Raw genomic sequence first — 19,149 nt, 5'->3', positions numbered from 1 at the left:
GGGACTCTGAGCCTCACCCAGGACAGAGCGATGCAGATTTCTACTGATACCCTATTGGTGGTGTCAAGCCATCTAGCTGGGATCCCTTACATCCCCTCTTCTTCACAGCTGTTTCTTCCTAGTGCAAGAGCATCTCCAGTACCCCTCCTAATTACCGGTTAGCTTGGCCTTAAAAGGAGGGTCCAGGTAGCTTCTCCTGGCTGCCTTACTGATTTTTCTAACCTTACGGGTCCAAACCTGGCACCAGCAGTTGGAAGTTGTTATGCCAACCTTAGTGCTCTAAGGATTCTCCCAGTCTGCGGTTGTGTGGAATCCCAGGCTTCTGATCTGGAAATCTTGGCCCACTGACTGGAGGTGTCCGTCCCATGGCTATATCCAAGTTCCAGACAGACTTTTTGGGGCAGATTTACAAGCCCCTTGCGTCACTTTTGAGCCGCCATTGCGTCACTTTTGTGATCCAGCAGCGGTGTAAAAGTTGCGGCCCATGTACAACGTGACGCATCTCGGGAGATGCGTCAACGTGTAAAGCCCTGCGTAACATTATACCTGCATCAGGTATAATGTATGCAGGGTAGGCCTTCCTACGCAGGAAAGCCTCGCAAAAGTGATGCAGTGGGCCAAGTGCAATTTGGGAACAGTGCAAAAGGCCAGGTTCGAAGATTTCAAAGTACTTGTAGGGATATATGGTATCGCTAGGTCTTGAGTGTGGTGTGGACCTATTCTAGCTTTATCCTTAAGCATATAACAAAGGGCCTTAAATTGAATACGCTTGGTGGCTGTAAGCCAATGCATTTAAAGAAAGGGGTGTGAGACTGAAGAGTGCATAGGGAGACAAAACACCAGTCTGGCCGCTGAATGCTGGACCATCTGCATAGGCCTGGTGGAAGCCTGGTCTATTCCGGAATATAAAATGTTACCATAATCCAATTGGGATGAGATTGGGGCTTTAATCACGGTCCTTTGGGCTGACTGAGGAATCATCCTGATGATCATCCTCACCCATTTCAGTTCAGCGAAACAGGTGGAAGTAACCTTGGTCACCTGAGGTTTCATCGCTAGGGGACAGGTTAGGAAGAGGTCCGAAAGATTCCCACCAGTGTTGGGGGCCCCAAAGTTCAGAATGCTAGCCCAGGACCATGAACTCCGTCTTATCACCATTAAGCTTGAGGGAGTAAGCACTCTTCCAAGTGGGCCTTCGACTCAAGACTAGGTTAAGATCAGATGGTCCATGATCCTGTGCAGATGACAAAGAAATGATGATCTGGGTGTCATCTGCGTAAGAAAAAGGGGTCAAACTGCAACTCTCCACTACGTCTGCCAACAGGAGGATGTAGATATTAAACAACAAAGTAGTTAGCAGAGAACCCTGAGGGGCACCAGAGGTTAAGGCAGAAAAGACTTGAAAAGTGTGATCCTTCAGAAAAGATGATAACCAGGTCAAGAATGTTCATTCAAAAGCTGCGATAAGATCGAAAAAAATGTGCGCCGCCGTCCCCTTCCTATCCATCCAGGAGTCGTCTGAGATGTTTGCCATGGTGATAAGTCAGCGATTGCAAGCCGGGAAATCTTTGACGTAACCCAGGAGAGCCACCAGGGGGTGCGGGAGCTAGTGGCAAGTAATTGCCAGTATTCCGCCACCCTCAGACATCCCCATGCTAGATGAATAAACGTGTTCTGGGATGATGCGCATCTCAGACAACGAGCATCTTTGGTGAGGTCCATTTTTAATAGTTGCGTGGGGGTACAGTATTTTAAATTTTTTTTATTTATAAAGTTTTATATAGTGCAAACTTGATCTCGAAGGATATCAGAGTGCTTTACAATACTTTTTATAACAACAGTTGAACCAAATAAAAAATTTGAGAGATGTCGGCTGGCCCTCTCGCTAGAATCGGTGTCGCTGCGTCACTGTCAGCACTCTACAGCGCAGCGAAGTAGAAGAAGTCCTACTCACTTAAGGGAGGGTGCACATGGGGTGCCCCTCCAAACTCACATCCCACTCTGTGTCTCACTCACGTAAAGAAAAATATTTCAGAGCGCATGCGTGCTTGTCACGTGTGCTGAAGTGGGGGTTAAAACATGATGTCATGCTAAAATGGCGGTGTGGGTCTACAGGCCAGGGACACCACCCATCCTTTCGCCTCAGATTCAGAGGGTACATCTGGAGTTGATGCAGACAACCACAACTCTTTGATTCTGGTTCAGAGCTCTGACTAATGCTGTTTCTGACCTCTAGAGGGGTTCGTGATGATCAGAGGCGCAACTAGAGCCAAATTTCGGGAGGGGGGGGGGCGTGGGGGGTGCTAAGAAAACATTTCGGGGGGGGGGGGGCTGAAGCCCGGTGAGTTCAATGGGTGTTGTGCGCCTGGTGATGATCAACATTCACTGCTCAAGGGGTGGGGGGGGGTGGGGGGTGGGGTCCAATGTTGCAACACTAACCTCTAGGGATGCAGAATTGAGCAAGAACGCCTCTCCCTTGAAAAGTTATCCGGTTGACACCCTGGAAGGAATTCTTCCAGAAAGGTGGGTCTCTGCCTGGGGTCTGGTAGAACCAGTGGCACCAGAATGCAGACAGCAGGTTGGGACGTGGGAAGACAGCTTCCGGGGAGAGTGCACTGCCCAGAATGCGCCGAGAAGGCTTCGGTCCAGGTATATAAGAGCTGCGCCTTCCACACCTCAGCACCCCTCGAGTTCTTGAAGTGTCTCCTTGCTGTTCCTCCCCTGCTTGCAGCCATGTCTCAAATGCTAGGAGGGTTCTCAGAAGAGCACAAAGCGACACCTGCCATCCAAACCTTCTGTGACCAGGTAAGAAACCAAACAACGAACTCGACTCGAAGGTATTGCAGCGCTTTACATGAGCATCAGTTACGTCACAGAAGGACACATTCAATGTTTCTAGGCGCGGGGAGATTAGGTAATTTGCCCAGAATCACAGGATGTTGAGCCAACGCCGAGATTCGAACCCGGTTCCCAGTTCCAAAGTCGGCAGCTCTGGTTGTTAGGTCACATCCTCTATCCTTTGTTTTTATTTCAGTGACTACTAGGGATGTGCAAAGTTTTCTTTCTAAAGCAAAGTTTTGCACAGTTCCAAATGTTCACCCTCCGTGGTGCCTCCCTTCGCCTGTACAGTTTTTTTGCTCTGCTCATTGCGAGGTCATTTTTCACCGCAGTGAGAAGCTCGCCAGTCTAGTTGGACTATGCCAAGCTGGACATGTACAGGGTATGTTTTTTTGCAAGTTTCTTTTTTCCAGAGCTCTCCTATGCACGCTGGGAAATGTATGCAGGACACTCTGCAGTTTTACCTTTTGCGAAGGATTTCCTATGCAGAACGGTTGTGCACTGTGGAACATTAGTGGCCCGTTTCAAGCCACCGATAAAGAGGTATCGGCTGATCACAAGTTCATCACCCATGAATGATGTGCACATATCAGTGGTCCCGCACGATTACCGCATGTTACCCCATAATGTCAGTCTTGTATCGGCACGAATACCGCATGTTACACCCCAGAATGTCAGTCTTGTATCGGCACGATTACCGCATTTTACCCCATAATGTCAGTCTTGTATCGGCACGATACCGCATGTTACCCCATAATGTCAGTCTTTTATCGGCACAATTACCGCATTTTACCCCATAATGTCAGTCTTGTATCGGCACGATACCGCATGTTACCCCATAATGTCAGTCTTTTATCGGCACAATTAACGCATGTTACCCCATAATGTCAGTCTGGTATCAGCACGATTACCGCATGTTACCCCATAATGTCAGTCTTTTATCTGCGCGATTACCGCATGTTACCCCATAATGTCAGTCTTGTATCGGCACGATTACCGCATGTTACCCCATAATGTCAGTCTTTTATCGGCACAATTACCGTATGTTACCCCATAATGTCAGTCTTTTATCGGCACAATTACCGCATGTTACCCCATAATGTCAGTCTTTTATCTGCACGATTACCGCATGTTACCCCATAATGTCAGTCTTGTATCGGCACGATTACCGCATGTTACCCCATAATGTCAGTCTTTTATCGGCACGATTACCGCATGTTACCCCATAATGTCAGTCTTTTATCTGCACGATTACCGCATGTTACCCCATAATGTCAGTCTTGTATCAGCACGATTACCGCATGTTACCCCATAATGTCAGTCTTTTATCGGCACAATTACCGCATTTTACCCCATAATGTCAGTCTTGTATCGGCACGATACCGCATGTTACCCCATAATGTCAGTCTTTTATCGGCACAATTAACGCATGTTACCCCATAATGTCAGTCTGGTATCAGCACGATTACCGCATGTTACCCCATAATGTCAGTCTTTTATCTGTGCGATTACCGCATGTTACCCCATAATGTCAGTCTTGTATCGGCACGATTACCGCATGTTACCCCATAATGTCAGTCTTTTATCGGCACAATTACCGCATGTTACCCCATAAAGTCAGTCTTTTATCGGCACAGTTACCGCATGTTACCCCATAATGTCAGTCTTGTATCGGCACGATTACCGCATGTTACCCCATAATGTCAGTCTTTTATCGGCACGATTACCGCATGTTACCCCATAATGTCAGTCTTTTATCTGCACGATTACCGCATGTTACCCCATAATGTCAGTCTTGTATCGGCACGATTACCGCATGTTACCCCATAATGTCAGTCTTTTATCGGCACAATTACCGCATTTTACCCCATAATGTCAGTCTTGTATCGGCACGATACCGCATGTTACCCCATAATGTCAGTCTTTTATCGGCACAATTAACGCATGTTACCCCATAATGTCAGTCTGGTATCAGCACGATTACCGCATGTTACCCCATAATGTCAGTCTTTTATCGGCACGATTACCGCATGTTACCCCATAATGTCAGTCTATTATCGGCACGATTACCGTATGTTACCCCATAATGTCAGTCTTTTATCGGCACGATTACCGCATGTTACCCCATAAGGTCAGTCTTGTATCAGCACGATTACCGCATGTTACCCCATAATGTCAGTCTTTTATCGGCACAATTACCGCATTTTACCCCATAATGTCAGTCTTGTATCGGCACGATACCGCATGTTACCCCATAATGTCAGTCTTTTATCGGCACAATTAACGCATGTTACCCCATAATGTCAGTCTTGTATCGGCACGATTACCGCATGTTACCCCATAATGTCAGTCTTTTATCGGCACAATTACCGTATGTTACCCCATAATGTCAGTCTTTTATCGGCACAATTACCGCATGTTACCCCATAATGTCAGTCTTTTATCTGCACGATTACCGCATATTACCCCATAATGTCAGTCTTGTATCGGCACGATTACCGCATGTTACCCCATAATGTCAGTCTTTTATCGGCACGATTACCGCATGTTACCCCATAATGTCAGTCTTTTATCTGCACGATTACCGCATGTTACCCCATAATGTCAGTCTTGTATCAGCACGATTACCGCATGTTACCCCATAATGTCAGTCTTTTATCGGCACAATTACCGCATTTTACCCCATAATGTCAGTCTTGTATCGGCACGATACCGCATGTTACCCCATAATGTCAGTCTTTTATCGGCACAATTAACGCATGTTACCCCATAATGTCAGTCTGGTATCAGCACGATTACCGCATGTTACCCCATAATGTCAGTCTTTTATCTGTGCGATTACCGCATGTTACCCCATAATGTCAGTCTTGTATCGGCACGATTACCGCATGTTACCCCATAATGTCAGTCTTTTATCGGCACAATTACCGCATGTTACCCCATAAAGTCAGTCTTTTATCGGCACAGTTACCGCATGTTACCCCATAATGTCAGTCTTGTATCGGCACGATTACCGCATGTTACCCCATAATGTCAGTCTTTTATCGGCACGATTACCGCATGTTACCCCATAATGTCAGTCTTTTATCTGCACGATTACCGCATGTTACCCCATAATGTCAGTCTTGTATCGGCACGATTACCGCATGTTACCCCATAATGTCAGTCTTTTATCGGCACAATTACCGCATTTTACCCCATAATGTCAGTCTTGTATCGGCACGATACCGCATGTTACCCCATAATGTCAGTCTTTTATCGGCACAATTAACGCATGTTACCCCATAATGTCAGTCTGGTATCAGCACGATTACCGCATGTTACCCCATAATGTCAGTCTTTTATCGGCACGATTACCGCATGTTACCCCATAATGTCAGTCTATTATCGGCACGATTACCGTATGTTACCCCATAATGTCAGTCTTGTATCGGCACGATTACCGCATGTTACCCCATAAGGTCAGTCTTGTATCGGCACGATTACCGCATGTTACCCCATAATGTCAGTCTTTTATCGGCACGATTACCGCATGTTACCCCATATTGTCATTCTTTTATCGGCACGATTACCGCATGTTACCCCATAATGTCAGTCTTGTATCGGCACGATAACCTCATGTTACCCCATAATGTCAGTCTTTTATCGGCACGAATACCGCATGTTACCCCATAATTTCAGTCTTGTATCCGCACGATTACCGCATGTTACACCATAATGTCAGTCTTTTATCGGCACGAATACCGCATGTTACACCATAATGTCAGTCTTTTATCGGCACGATTACCGCATGTTACCCCATAATGTCAGTCTTTTATCGGCACGATTACCGCATGTTACCCCATAATTTCAGTCTTGTATCCGCACGATTACCGCATGTTACGCCATAATGTCAGTCTTTTATCGGCACGATTACCGCATGTTACACCATAATGTCAGTCTTTTATCGGCACAATTACCGCATTTTACCCCATAATGTCAGTCTTGTATCGGCACGATACCGCATGTTACCCCATAAAGTCAGTCTTTTATCGGCACAATTACCGCATGTTACCCCATAATGTCAGTCTTTTATCTGCACGATTACCGCATGTTACCCCATAATGTCAGTCTTGTATCGGCACGATTACCGCATGTTACCCCATAATGTCAGTCTTTTATCGGCACGATTACCGCATGTTACCCCATAATGTCAGTCTTTTATCTGCACGATTACCGCATGTTACCCCATAATGTCAGTCTTGTATCGGCACGATTACCGCATGTTACCCCATAATGTCAGTCTTTTATCGGCACAATTACCGCATTTTACCCCATAATGTCAGTCTTGTATCAGCACGATTACCGCATGTTACCCCATAATGTCAGTCTTTTATCGGCACGATTACCGCATGTTACCCCATAATGTCAGTCTTTTATCGGCACGATTACCGTATGTTACCCCATAATGTCAGTCTTGTATCGGCACGATTACCGCATGTTACCCCATAAGGTCAGTCTTGTATTGGCACGATTACCGCATGTTACCCCATAATGTCAGTCTTTTATCGGCACGATTACCGCATGTTACCCCATAATGTCATTCTTTTATCGGCACGATTACCGCATGTTACCCCATAATGTCAGTCTTGTATCGGCACGATAACCTCATGTTACCCCATAATGTCAGTCTTTTATCGGCACGAATACCGCATGTTACCCCATAATTTCAGTCTTGTATCCGCACGATTACCGCATGTTACACCATAATGTCAGTCTTTTATCGGCACAATAACCGCATGTTACCCCATAATGTCTTTCTTTTATCGGCACGATTACCGCATGTTACCCCATAATTTCAGTCTTGTATCCGCACGATTACCGCATGTTACACCATAATGTCAGTCTTTTATCAGCACGATTACCGCATGTTACACCATAATGTCAGTCTTTTATCGGCACGATTACCGCATGTTACCCCATAATGTCAGTCTTTTATCTGCACGATTACCGCATGTTTCCCCATAATGTCAGTCTTGTATCGGCACGATTACCGCATGTTACCCCATAATGTCAGTCTTTTATCGGCACGATTACCGCATGTTACCCCATAATGTCAGTCTATATCGACACGATTACCGCATGTTACCTAATAATGTCAGTCTTTTTTCGGCACACAAGGAAGCAGCACAAGGAAATACAGTAAGTGATAATACCACACACCTTTCGATTCCCGAGGGAGCTGCTAACTTCAGTTACTGGATCTACCAGGAAAACGAGGTCTCTCGTAATGAGGGATTATTTTGTGCAAAGTATATTGTATGCAGAACCACTTTGTTAGTGTTGTATAAGTCTGTAGATACAATTTGAATTGTCTAAAAAAGTCCCAATTTTCAGAGCGATATATAAAAGCAAACTATCATCGCAGTCTTTGTGAAGTTGCAAAGTTTTCGATAGAACAAGCCAAAATAAATGTTTGCAACTGTGCACACCGCGAATAAAGGCCTCATATATTTGTCAAATTAGTTTGGACCCAGGGTGAAAGAAGCTCTAAATATCTATTTTTAGAGATGCGCTAGGACTGGGGCTTCTGAACCCATATCTTAGGCAAAAATAAGGCAAACCCATGTTTTGCCATTTTTGCTTCTACCCTAATAAAGAATGGAGGAAGCAGATGTGCCTGGCCCATGTGACCTCCCCCACTCAGTAGCCTGTATGGTGGGTGCTCTGAGTGGGCATCGGGGCTCTCACCTGTAAAAAAAAGTGGCCGGCACCCGCAAGCGAAGCCAGGTGAGGCTGCTGAGGTCTTGGGCTCGTCCCCTTTCCCCACCCCCATCCCAACAGAAATGTGGCTGTGGGTGCCCCAGATGGGCACCGGGGCACCCACTGAAGAATACCCATGTCTGGTCCTGCCGGCACCCATGATGTGTGCCACCTGTGGAGATGGCTGTGGCTGCAGTGCCCTAGGGCTCTCCCCGTGGTCCCCAACAACAATTAAACATGTTGGTGCCTCGGGTGGGCAGTGAGATACCAACAAAAATATTACAAACAAAAAATGAATAATAAAGGAGTGGCAGGAGCGGCTGATTCGCTGTTCTTGGAAGGAGCGTCCCATAATGCACTGCGAGCGCTGTTTCAGTTTGGGGATGTCACTAGAAGGAGCAGAAGCACCACCAAGCACTTTTTTAAGTTGTGGGGGCTGCAGGGAGTGCGGAGGCAGCACAGACCAAGGCATTGGAGGTGAAACCATACACTGAACATGTGCAGCACAAGAGGCAGCAGTGCATGCTTCCTTCATGCACAGAACAAATACAGAACGGACAGCAGCAATGCAAGCTTCCCTTGTACATAGAACAAATACAGTACAGACAGCAGCAGTGCAAGCTTCCTTCGTACATAGAACAAATACAGAACAGACAGCAGCAGTGCAAGCTTCCTTCGTACATAGAACAAATACAGAACGGACAGCAGCAATGCAAGCTTCCCTTGTACATAGAACAAATACAGAACGGACAGCAGCAATGCAAGCTTCCCTTGTACATAGAACAAATACAGTACAGACAGCAGCAGTGCAAGCTTCCTTCGTACATAGAACAAATACAGTACAGACAGCAGCAGTGCAAGCTTCCTTCGTACATAGAACAAATACAGAACAGACAGCAGCAGTGCAAGCTTCCCTTGTACATAGAACAAATACAGAACGGACAGCAGCAATGCAAGCTTCCCTTGTACATAGAACAAATACAGTACAGACAGCAGCAGTGCAAGCTTCCTTCGTACATAGAACAAATACAGAACAGACAGCAGCAGTGCAAGCTTCCTTCGTACATAGAACAAATACAGAACGGACAGCAGCAATGCAAGCTTCCCTTGTACATAGAACAAATACAGAACGGACAGCAGCAATGCAAGCTTCCCTTGTACATAGAACAAATACAGTACAGACAGCAGCAGTGCAAGCTTCCTTCGTACATAGAACAAATACAGAACAGACAGCAGCAGTGCAAGCTTCCCTTGTACATAGAACAAATACAGAACGGACAGCAGCAATGCAAGCTTCCCTTGTACATAGAACAAATACAGTACAGACAGCAGCAGCGCAAGCTTCCTTCGTACATAGAACAAATACAGAACAGACAGCAGCAGTGCAAGCTTCCTTCGTACATAGAACAAATACAGAACGGACAGCAGCAATGCAAGCTTCCCTTGTACATAGAACAAATACAGAACGGACAGCAGCAATGCAAGCTTCCCTTGTACATAGAACAAATACAGTACAGACAACAGCAGTGCAAGCTTCCTTCGTACATAGAACAAATACAGAACAGACAGCAGCAGTGCAAGCTTCCTTCGTACATAGAACAAATACAGAACGGACAGCAGCAATGCAAGCTTCCCTTGTACATAGAACAAATACAGTACAGACAGCAGCAGCGCAAGCTTCCTTCGTACATAGAACAAATACAGAACAGACAGCAGCAGTGCAAGCTTCCCTCATACATAAAACAAATACAGAACAAACAGCAGCAGTGCAAGCTTCCCTCGTACATAGAACAAATACAGAACAGACAGCAGCAGTGCAAGCTTCCCTCATACATAAAACAAATACAGAACAAACAGCAGCAGTGCAAGCTTCCCTCGTACATAGAACAAATACAGTACAGACAGCAGCAGTGCAAGCTTCCCTCGTACATAGAACAAATACAGTACAGACAGCAGCAGTGCAAGCTTCCCTCATGCATAGAACAAATACAGTACAGACAGCAGAAGTGCAAGCTTCCCTCGTACATAGAACAAATACAGTACAGACAGCAGCAGTGCAAGCTTCCTTCGTACATAGAACAAATACAGAACAGACAGCAGCAGTGCAAGCTTCCTTCGTACATAGAACAAATACAGAACAGACAGCTGCAGTGCAAGCTTCCCTCATACATAGAACAAATACAGAACAGACAGCTGCAGTGCAAGCTTCCCTCGTACATAGAACAAATACAGTACAGACAGCAGCAGTGCAAGCTTCCCTCATGCAGCAGTGCAAGCTTCCCTCATGCACAGAACAAATACAGAACGGACAGCAGCAGTGCAAGCTTCCCTCTTGCACAGAATAAATACAGAACAGTCAGCAGCAGTGCAAGCTTTCCTCATACACAGGCTACGTACAGCACAGAGAGTAGGAGCAATGAACAAGTAAGGTACAAGCTGCAGCACGGGCACTGTCTGGGCACACCCAGGACAGGGGCAGCATAGGCAAGAGCGGTATAGGTTTCTCCTTCAGACCAGAACATGTATATGTGGCCACGGTAGTGATCTGCACTCAGTGCAACTCAGCTCTGATAGGGAAGCAAACTTCCAGTGGACCTTACATCCCATGCGCGAACCAGGGTCTACGTGTAGAAAGAAGAACAATGCATGGTCTTGCCTCTTATAGTGCTGCAAAAGGGTCGTTTATTAAAGGGCTAAATCCTTGCACTGAAATAACGTCTGGGACAAGGTCTGCACAAACATGCAATCAGGCAGGTAAACACTGCTCCATGCAGATGCGAGCGCCTCCCTGCGGAATAAAGCAAGGTCAGAAGCATTTGTTCCCCCCTGCTCAAGGCTGAATGTGGGTCTTGTCCGAGCTATTCCCAATTTCAGGAATAGGTGTGACTCCAGAACACTTAAGGACATTTATTTATTACAAAATGTTTTAAAGTCGATCTCCCTAGTTTCCAATGGGCCCTTGTGCAGCACTTTGAACCAATAGCCCAGTGCATGCTGGGAAGTGTGAGACTCCGTTTAACAGTAAAATGTTTAACTTAAGTTCGCCTTTGCAAAGTTCTATTATTGAAAATGAATGCAAGGTGGAATACACTCCTTGTTCTGCTCTAACAGGCTGACATGTTTCGCTGCTTTCAAGAGTCCTCTGTTTTTAGCTGTTCTTCACTCTGAACAAACACTGTGCTTTTTGCATCCGTCTGTTTTGGTTTGCTGCGCTCATTCACTGCGCTCGACCAGCCTGGGGCGAACCCCTGAAACCAGCAGATGCAGCGGGAAGAATGCAGTGCCCAAGGCGCCCTTCATGCCTGCTCAGAGGCACTGGCTGGCTAAACTGCAGGGCCTGCGAGGGGCGGGCACTCGCCTCGCTGAGTGCTTCACTCCAGCAGACATTGGTAGCATTTGGCGGTCACCAAGCCATTTCTAGAAAGCTGGAGGGTGAAAGAGGTGCAGTTGTGCATATTTGTTGTACGTATGTCCTTTTAGGAAAGATCTGGAACGTTCATTGTGTCAGTTCACATGTGTAGGCTCCTTGACCTGGATGTGACCTCAGAATGAGGTCGCATGCAAGAGTTCAGTGCAAGGCCAGCCTCGTGGCTGCACCGGGACACTGTGCTGTTGCGGAAGGTGATAGCTCCGTTGTCAAGGAGCGGATGATGGCAATTGTCTCTCTCAATCGATTCTCACTGAAATCCACTCGTGCCAGCTGGTGATATTTGAAAGCAGTGCCACAAAAGGGACGTAAAGGCTACGCGTGCTCCACCAAGTAAATGTGGTAAAAATGGAGCCAATAGTGTGCTTGAGCGCGTACATTTTTGCCTTAAGGTCAGAGGGGCAGATTTACAATAAGTGGCGCGTCCCTGCATATCAGCAGCAGGGATGCGCCAGTTATTGTGCGCCGCAGCTCCGCCACCCTGGATGCGCTGCATTTACAATGCGAAGCACCAAGGGGCAAAAAACATCTGTGCCGTAAAGGCGGCGCAAGCTGGAGTTCGTGGCAAGCGCGACGCAGCTCCAGCAATGCTCTGGGGGGCCCTATCGCCACAATGCTGTGTCAATACTTACTCCTGCTTCAAGCAGGCGCAGGGTTTTGACGCAACATGGGTCCAAAAGTGACTGAGTGAAATCTTGCAGATTTCACTCAGCCACTTTTAGGAGGCGTTCCTGCAACGGAATGGCCCCCCCCTCCCCTGCCCCATATGATGAAACGCCTCCTTCTGACGCAGAGCTTTTCAACGTAACGCATATTGGAGATGCGTCATGTTGTAAATACCCTGCACCATGGCGCATCTTTTGCGCCACCACTGCATCACAAAAGTGACGCAACAGCGGCGTAAAAGAGGCACAAGGGGCTTGTAAATCTGCCCCAGAGAGTCTGAAGAGGAACCTATGAAAAATTAAAGTACTTAGGGGCATATCAGCAACGAGGCAATAAAAAATTATCGCCACTTTAGCGCCCGTTTTCGGACGAAAATCGGCGATAATTTTATCCCCTTATCAGCAAGGTCATGCTATCGTGTGAAACCTTGCCTTATCACCATTTCCCCTAACGCCCAGCTTTGCATCTCTAATGAGATGCAAAGTGGGCGTTCCTCCCCAGGATAATGGGGAAATGTCGCTAAGCGACATTTCTCCAAATATCAAGCCTTACGCAAAGCAGCATAGCGGCAAGAAAAGTAGAGATAACCTCTGTTATCGCTACTTTCCTTACGCCTGCTTTGAAACTGACTTAGCCATGATATCCTATGGAAGGTGGATATCATGGCTAAGTATGTGAGGCCCTATCAGCGAGCTATCGCCAAAAGTTGTGTGATTATCGCTGGATTTCCAGCGATAATCTCACAGTTGGCAGCTTGCACGATAAAATTCAGAGTTGGCCGGCGATAATTATCCTCACGCTAAGAGCGCTGACCGATAATTATCGCTGGCCCTTGCTGATATGCCCCTTGGATACTCTGACAAGCAGGACTAACCCTTCTCTGGGCTGGGGGCAGCGATAGCTCTTCAGAAAAATTCAAGGAGGTCTGGATTCAGCAAATCAGGAAGACAATGGGCAAGAGACTGCATGAAACTTTGTGGGGTAAACACGAAAATGCTGATTGATTTTTGCACCAGTACTGGTATCTTTAATAGATTCACATGCTTCAATTATTCTACGTCAAGTCTACAGATGCAGACCTTGCAGCCCTTTAACAGGACACTACGTGCCGCTGAGTCACCTGTTGTAAGGCCCAAACAAGGACCACATTGGTGGAGTGGTGGGGCTCTGAGCATCACTCCGTATAGAGGCTGCACGCAGAGCCTTTCGAGCCTCTCGGGAGGGTTGCATATGAATCCTAGCTAGGTACCAATTCTGGAGAACGCTAAATGACATGTATATATTGTTAACTGTGAATAGAGGCCCTTGGAGCTCTACTCACACATAGCAACATCGACATTCTTAGAAACTGGTGCACACCTGACAATTGACTCTACACCAAGACGCACAAACATTCACAAAATGGAGGCATGAATGAGTGCTCAGATTTGTATAGCGCATGTCCTGCTGAACCGTCTTTGTAAACAGGCTGAGCGGGACATAGTGTGATCTTAACACCGGATGACTAGTGATTTGATGCACGTGATGTGGGGGTGAGATGTATGTTTGTGGAGCCTCCAGCAATCATTGTTTAGCTGACGTCAAGGTCCTTCTTCGGATGCCCCAGTGTATTGGCCAGGGTGACCTGGCCTGGGAGTGGGCTGCAAAGTAATTTATGCATGAAACCTGCTAGTTTTATATTTATTTAGTTCTTTTCTGGCAGTTAATCTGAGCGTAGCCATGGAAAAGTTACATGGAGATACTTATTAACATTAGACGCCTTTCCGTAATTTTGCTACGCGCTGTTCCCCATGCAGGACTGCCAGCCAGGTCCCTTCTTACAAGGAAACTGGTGTCACTGGTCCACCAGCTTGATTAGACACTACATTTTATGTTTCTGTCCCTGACCGATGAGCGCTACCAGGGAGCCGGGCATGGGCCGGTTCACTGCTTCCTATTGAGGTACTGTTGTAATCCTGTGCAACTTTTGAAGTTCTAGAAGCAATGAGATGTCAGCAATTACAAGGAATGTTTCTCTTTATTTCTTCTTTTAGGTAAAGTCTGAAGTACAGAAGAAGGTGGGGATAAATTTCTGCACCTATAAAGCCGTCTCTTTCATCAGCCAAATTGTCGCTGGAACAAATTATGTTGTGAAGGTAAAATCTGAGAAATGGGCATCGCACACAAAGCCGTTAAACGTGTGACAATGGGTTTGATGCGCCTGTGTAACAGCTGAAGCTAGGGAAGGCGTGTCAATGGTAGATCCCAGAGAAACCGGCCCAGGCCAGAAATCAGGATAAACATTGACTACGTAAATGATGTACATTTAGGATCATTCTTCGCCAATTATCCTATGTGGATGTGCTCAAACTCTGGCACGACTCTTGTGCACCACTGTTGGACACCCTCACTAAGGGGTCTTACAGCAGACTTCACTTCCTTTCGTATTCTTCCTAAAGTATATCTTCTGAGTTCATCAACTTGTGTCTTTGAAGACCACAGCTTTAAATGTAAGCTGTAGGCTGATGACGCCCGATCACAGCTGCAAGCTCAGATCAATCGCGAGTTGTATGTAATTTTTGAGTTATCTTACATCTCTCATTTGCGACTAAAATTAAGATGAGCGACAAATAGATGTTCTCGTCTTAGACTTCTGAAGAAGTTTCTGCTATTTGAAAGCATGAGCCACAAAATTATTATCAGGCTTACGATACAATGTCAGTCTTCTCTCACCTTGATACGACAAAGCCCTATATTTTACCCATTCAAGGGGTAACATTTTAAAGATAATAGTGGCTCTGAATCATGCAGACTGTGTCCCACTGAACTATAGTCCAGCAGAAGACATGGACCTTCCTCCTATCCATTGCCACACTCTTCTTGCACAACTCCCTTTCTTTCCTTAACCCGCGAGGTGGTAGTACTTCCTCACTCAAAGTTTGATAGCATCACCTTATGCGGATAAAACTTCACTGGCTCCCACTTCAAGCATGTCCACTCTCCAAGAAAAACTATTTAATGTACAACGAACTGATGCTTCAGGACAATGCATGAAAATCCACCAATCAGGTTTCAAGAATGGGGATGGTAGCAAGCTATGTTAAAAGCCGATGACGTGCTACGTATAATGGGCAAGGGATATTCTTGCCTGCTCATTGTTCTAGATTCTTCTGCAGCTTTTGATAAGGTAGAACATGGCGTGTTTTGTGGAACACTCAAATCGAGTGTGATCCAGTATGAGTTTGTATTTAAAATTAAAGTGTTACTGTAAGAAACTAGATTATTATTTGGGGTGGGTGCTTTAAAAAGTGTATATCATGTCACCACTTCAACATCTTTTCAGATGTCGCCTTTCTCTCTAACCCTGCAGATCGATGTTGGTGACAATAAATGCATACATGTGAAGATTTTTGTAGCACTACCTGGCGAGCATGCAGGACCTGTCATGAAGGGCTGCCAGTCATCAAAGACCCTGAAAGACCCTATCACCTTCTTCTGAATCGTTATCTCTGTTCAGTCCGTCTGGCGTGACACTCGCACACCTCTTGATCCACTACAATCTGAAGACAAAGGAATTTTTTTAGCTTCTCAAAGGAATTTTTTTGCTTCTTTTTGGCTTTGTGTTTGCAATTGAATATCAAATAAAAAGTACACTCTTTGATAGTTACTTTGTGAAGAAACTTGAAAAACCTATTGTGTGTCTGAAACCCGGCATTGTGTATGTCTGGAACCCTACAAAGTGTGTCTTAAACCCTCCAGAAATGTGTATGCTCCCCTTTGCTACAAATGTTGAATTTGTCCTTCGAATGCCTTACACCTAGGCTGCTGCAGGCAGGATCTTGGCTCTCTGTATCTAAAGCCACGTCTACACTTGAAACTCCCACATATATACATGGTGGGATGGCCTCAATCTACCCTCCTACTACAGGAGTGATCAGGGTATGGAAAGTTGCACACAGAGAGAAGGGGTGGAAGGAGAAAATCTATAAGAAAACTCCATTGTGGGCTGTATGGTATGTCTGGTGTGCAGATGAGATGTGGGCCTTTACTCAAATATGCTAAGAATACAAAATACCCAGGTCTAAATTTAGTAGCTGCTCCAACCGGAGTCACACACTCGGGTAATATGTTGTCCAAGTGGTATAAATGTCGACTTCGAAACTAGTAGAGCCTCATTCTCTCAAGAAGAATATATTCCAGTATCCATGGTACGCACAGCACTAATTATTAATGCATCATGTTCTCAAACTAGGAAAGGATCCCTTGGAGTTTTAGATCTGGTGAGCGGCATTGATCCATTCTAGGGTGGCCGACATGAGAGTGGGATTTTGTTGGTTTAACTTCAAAATATTACAAAAAGGGCAATATCCTAGACATCAGTTCGGCATGTTTGGGCATTGGGGGGGGGTGGGGGCGGAGGGGTATCTCGGGGGAGGAGGGGTATTTTATTATAATACATGGATTTGCCCAGAAAAACAGGTTTTCTGGAAGAAAGTAAATAATTCTTTATATATTGGTAAGCACAATTTAAATACTGCTCCTGAGGTTGGTGCTTCTTGGAGGTTGGAGATGATCTTGAGGTTCCAAGATATAATAAGAGGTGCTTAGCAGGTGATTGGGCATGCCCCTCTGCAGCACCACACGCTCTTTCTCATCAGCATCTGGGAGGGGTACATCCTATTTGAATCGGCATTGCCCTTCTGCAGCACCCCACCACCTCTCTCTCATCAGCATCTGGGAGTGGTACATCCTAGGTGAACAGGCATTACCTTTACACATGCCCCATTGAAGAACATAGAAATCTTCTCAGGGGTCTCACTGATACTTGGTCCTTTTAAACCAACAAAGAAGAAATTGGTACAGAAGTTGTAATATAAAAGTAACATCTTTAATAACCTCAAATGAGGGAGACTACGTCACATAGAAGCCTTAGAAACTGAATGAGGCAGTATAAGGAGTACAGAAAACAGGGGCCTTATATATGCTTAGGGTTACATAGTCAGCATAAGACCAAGGGGCGGACCTGGCTCATGTAAGCATGCAAAATGCCTAATATGGCCATGCAAGATCTGCTTGCTCAACAAAGTGGGAGGAGAGTCACTTCTTCATACAGCAGCAAAAATAGCCTGACAGTTATATGAGAGAAGCAGGTGCATTCTAGTAGCTAGGCCCTTCTGAGCATGTGCAGGCTCTGAAGAGGGAAACAGCACATGGCTAACTAAAATGGCTGCCAAATACAAAATGGCTTTCAGCTCATGCGAACAAATCCCTCCAATCTTTAACACCATCACCATTTGGGAGGTATACAACCCAGGTAAATGGGCATTCCCCTCGCACCACACTCACCCTCTCTCTTCAGTGTGTGTGAGGTACATCCCATTCCCCTTCTACCATGTTCTTCATTCAGAAATGCAGTAAAGTCAGTAGAGATTACCTTTCGCCTTAGGCATCATTCTCTCATAGAAAGATCCATGTGTGGGTGTTGGTTGCTTTATAGTAAACCTTGTTCAGTGAAGATGCTGCTGGAGTGGAGTGACGTAACATAACATGAGTATTTGTAAAGCGCACTTTCACCCTCTTGGTGCTGAAGAACAGATGTTTATTGCTACCCAACTCAATGGTACTCATTTTATCAACCTCAGAAAGGAAGAGTGGACCCACCGTGAATTGAACCTGTAACTATGAGGTCGAACACAGGCCCCTGCAGTGGATGCATTACTCCACTAGGCTACCCCGGCTAACCAGTGAAATGTATTTTATAAATATTGGTTTGTTTAAACCACTCTACCTTTTTGTAACTGATATTTATTCATACCAGTGCACTAAAGATGTGTGGGGCATTGACTATTGTGTGTCTGTGCCACAACATAAATGTACATATTTATATAAATATATATGTGTTCTATAATTGGTATGTGATCTAAATGTAATCCAGCACTGGATCTGACAACCTTACCTCTACTGATACCTCACCACCTGCCTTTCATTAGAAAGATCACAAAGAAAGCCTTTTCCACCCAACTTCAAGATCAGATTATCAGTGTTTCGAGCTCTGCGCCCAGAGCTTATGGTGTTTCCAGCTCTCTGCATGCCTCTTAACCTCTTTTGTGCTCATGACGGCCCCCGGCCATCATGAGTCACGGTGGGCATGTGCACATGACGGCTGGGGGCCGTCCGAGCCACGCCCGAGATTGGAATGTCCCAGCACTGCGGCGGAATTCGCGACCCAGCAAAGGTGTTAAAAATTGGGACATTAAATACGGACTCCTTGAGCCGGCCAGCATGTGGATTATGATGGATGGCGGTCCCGAGACTTCCTTGATCCCACAGACTTGGCACACTACCTTCCTGGACTTGTTGGATACCTCAGATATGGATACAATGGCACCCATATCTCAGCCAGATGACAGGGTCATACCTGGAGGGGCTTGGCAGTCCTGCTGGGGCCACTGTGCACAGACTGCACCGTAATCAATCAGAGAAGAATTCACTCAGGC

General features: G+C 45.9%; 1 protein-coding gene across 1 annotated transcript; it reads left to right on the top strand.

Annotated features, from left to right (window-relative positions):
• Positions 1-2,521: 2,521 nt before the first annotated feature.
• On the top strand, positions 2,522-16,315 carry LOC147699060 (cystatin-A-like). Its single transcript, XM_086935634.1, has 3 exons — positions 2,522-2,805; positions 14,707-14,808; positions 16,023-16,315. Exons 1-3 carry the CDS (start codon positions 2,566-2,568, stop codon positions 16,149-16,151), a joined length of 471 nt encoding a protein of 156 aa, XP_086791760.1. The 5' UTR covers positions 2,522-2,565; the 3' UTR covers positions 16,152-16,315.
• Positions 16,316-19,149: the final 2,834 nt, after the last annotated feature.

This window comes from Lissotriton vulgaris, chromosome 8, assembly GCF_964263255.1.
Source record: "Lissotriton vulgaris chromosome 8, aLisVul1.2, whole genome shotgun sequence".
In the NCBI taxonomy this organism is placed as follows: Eukaryota; Metazoa; Chordata; class Amphibia; order Caudata; family Salamandridae; genus Lissotriton; species Lissotriton vulgaris.
This window is presented reverse-complemented; position numbering and strand designations above follow the sequence as displayed.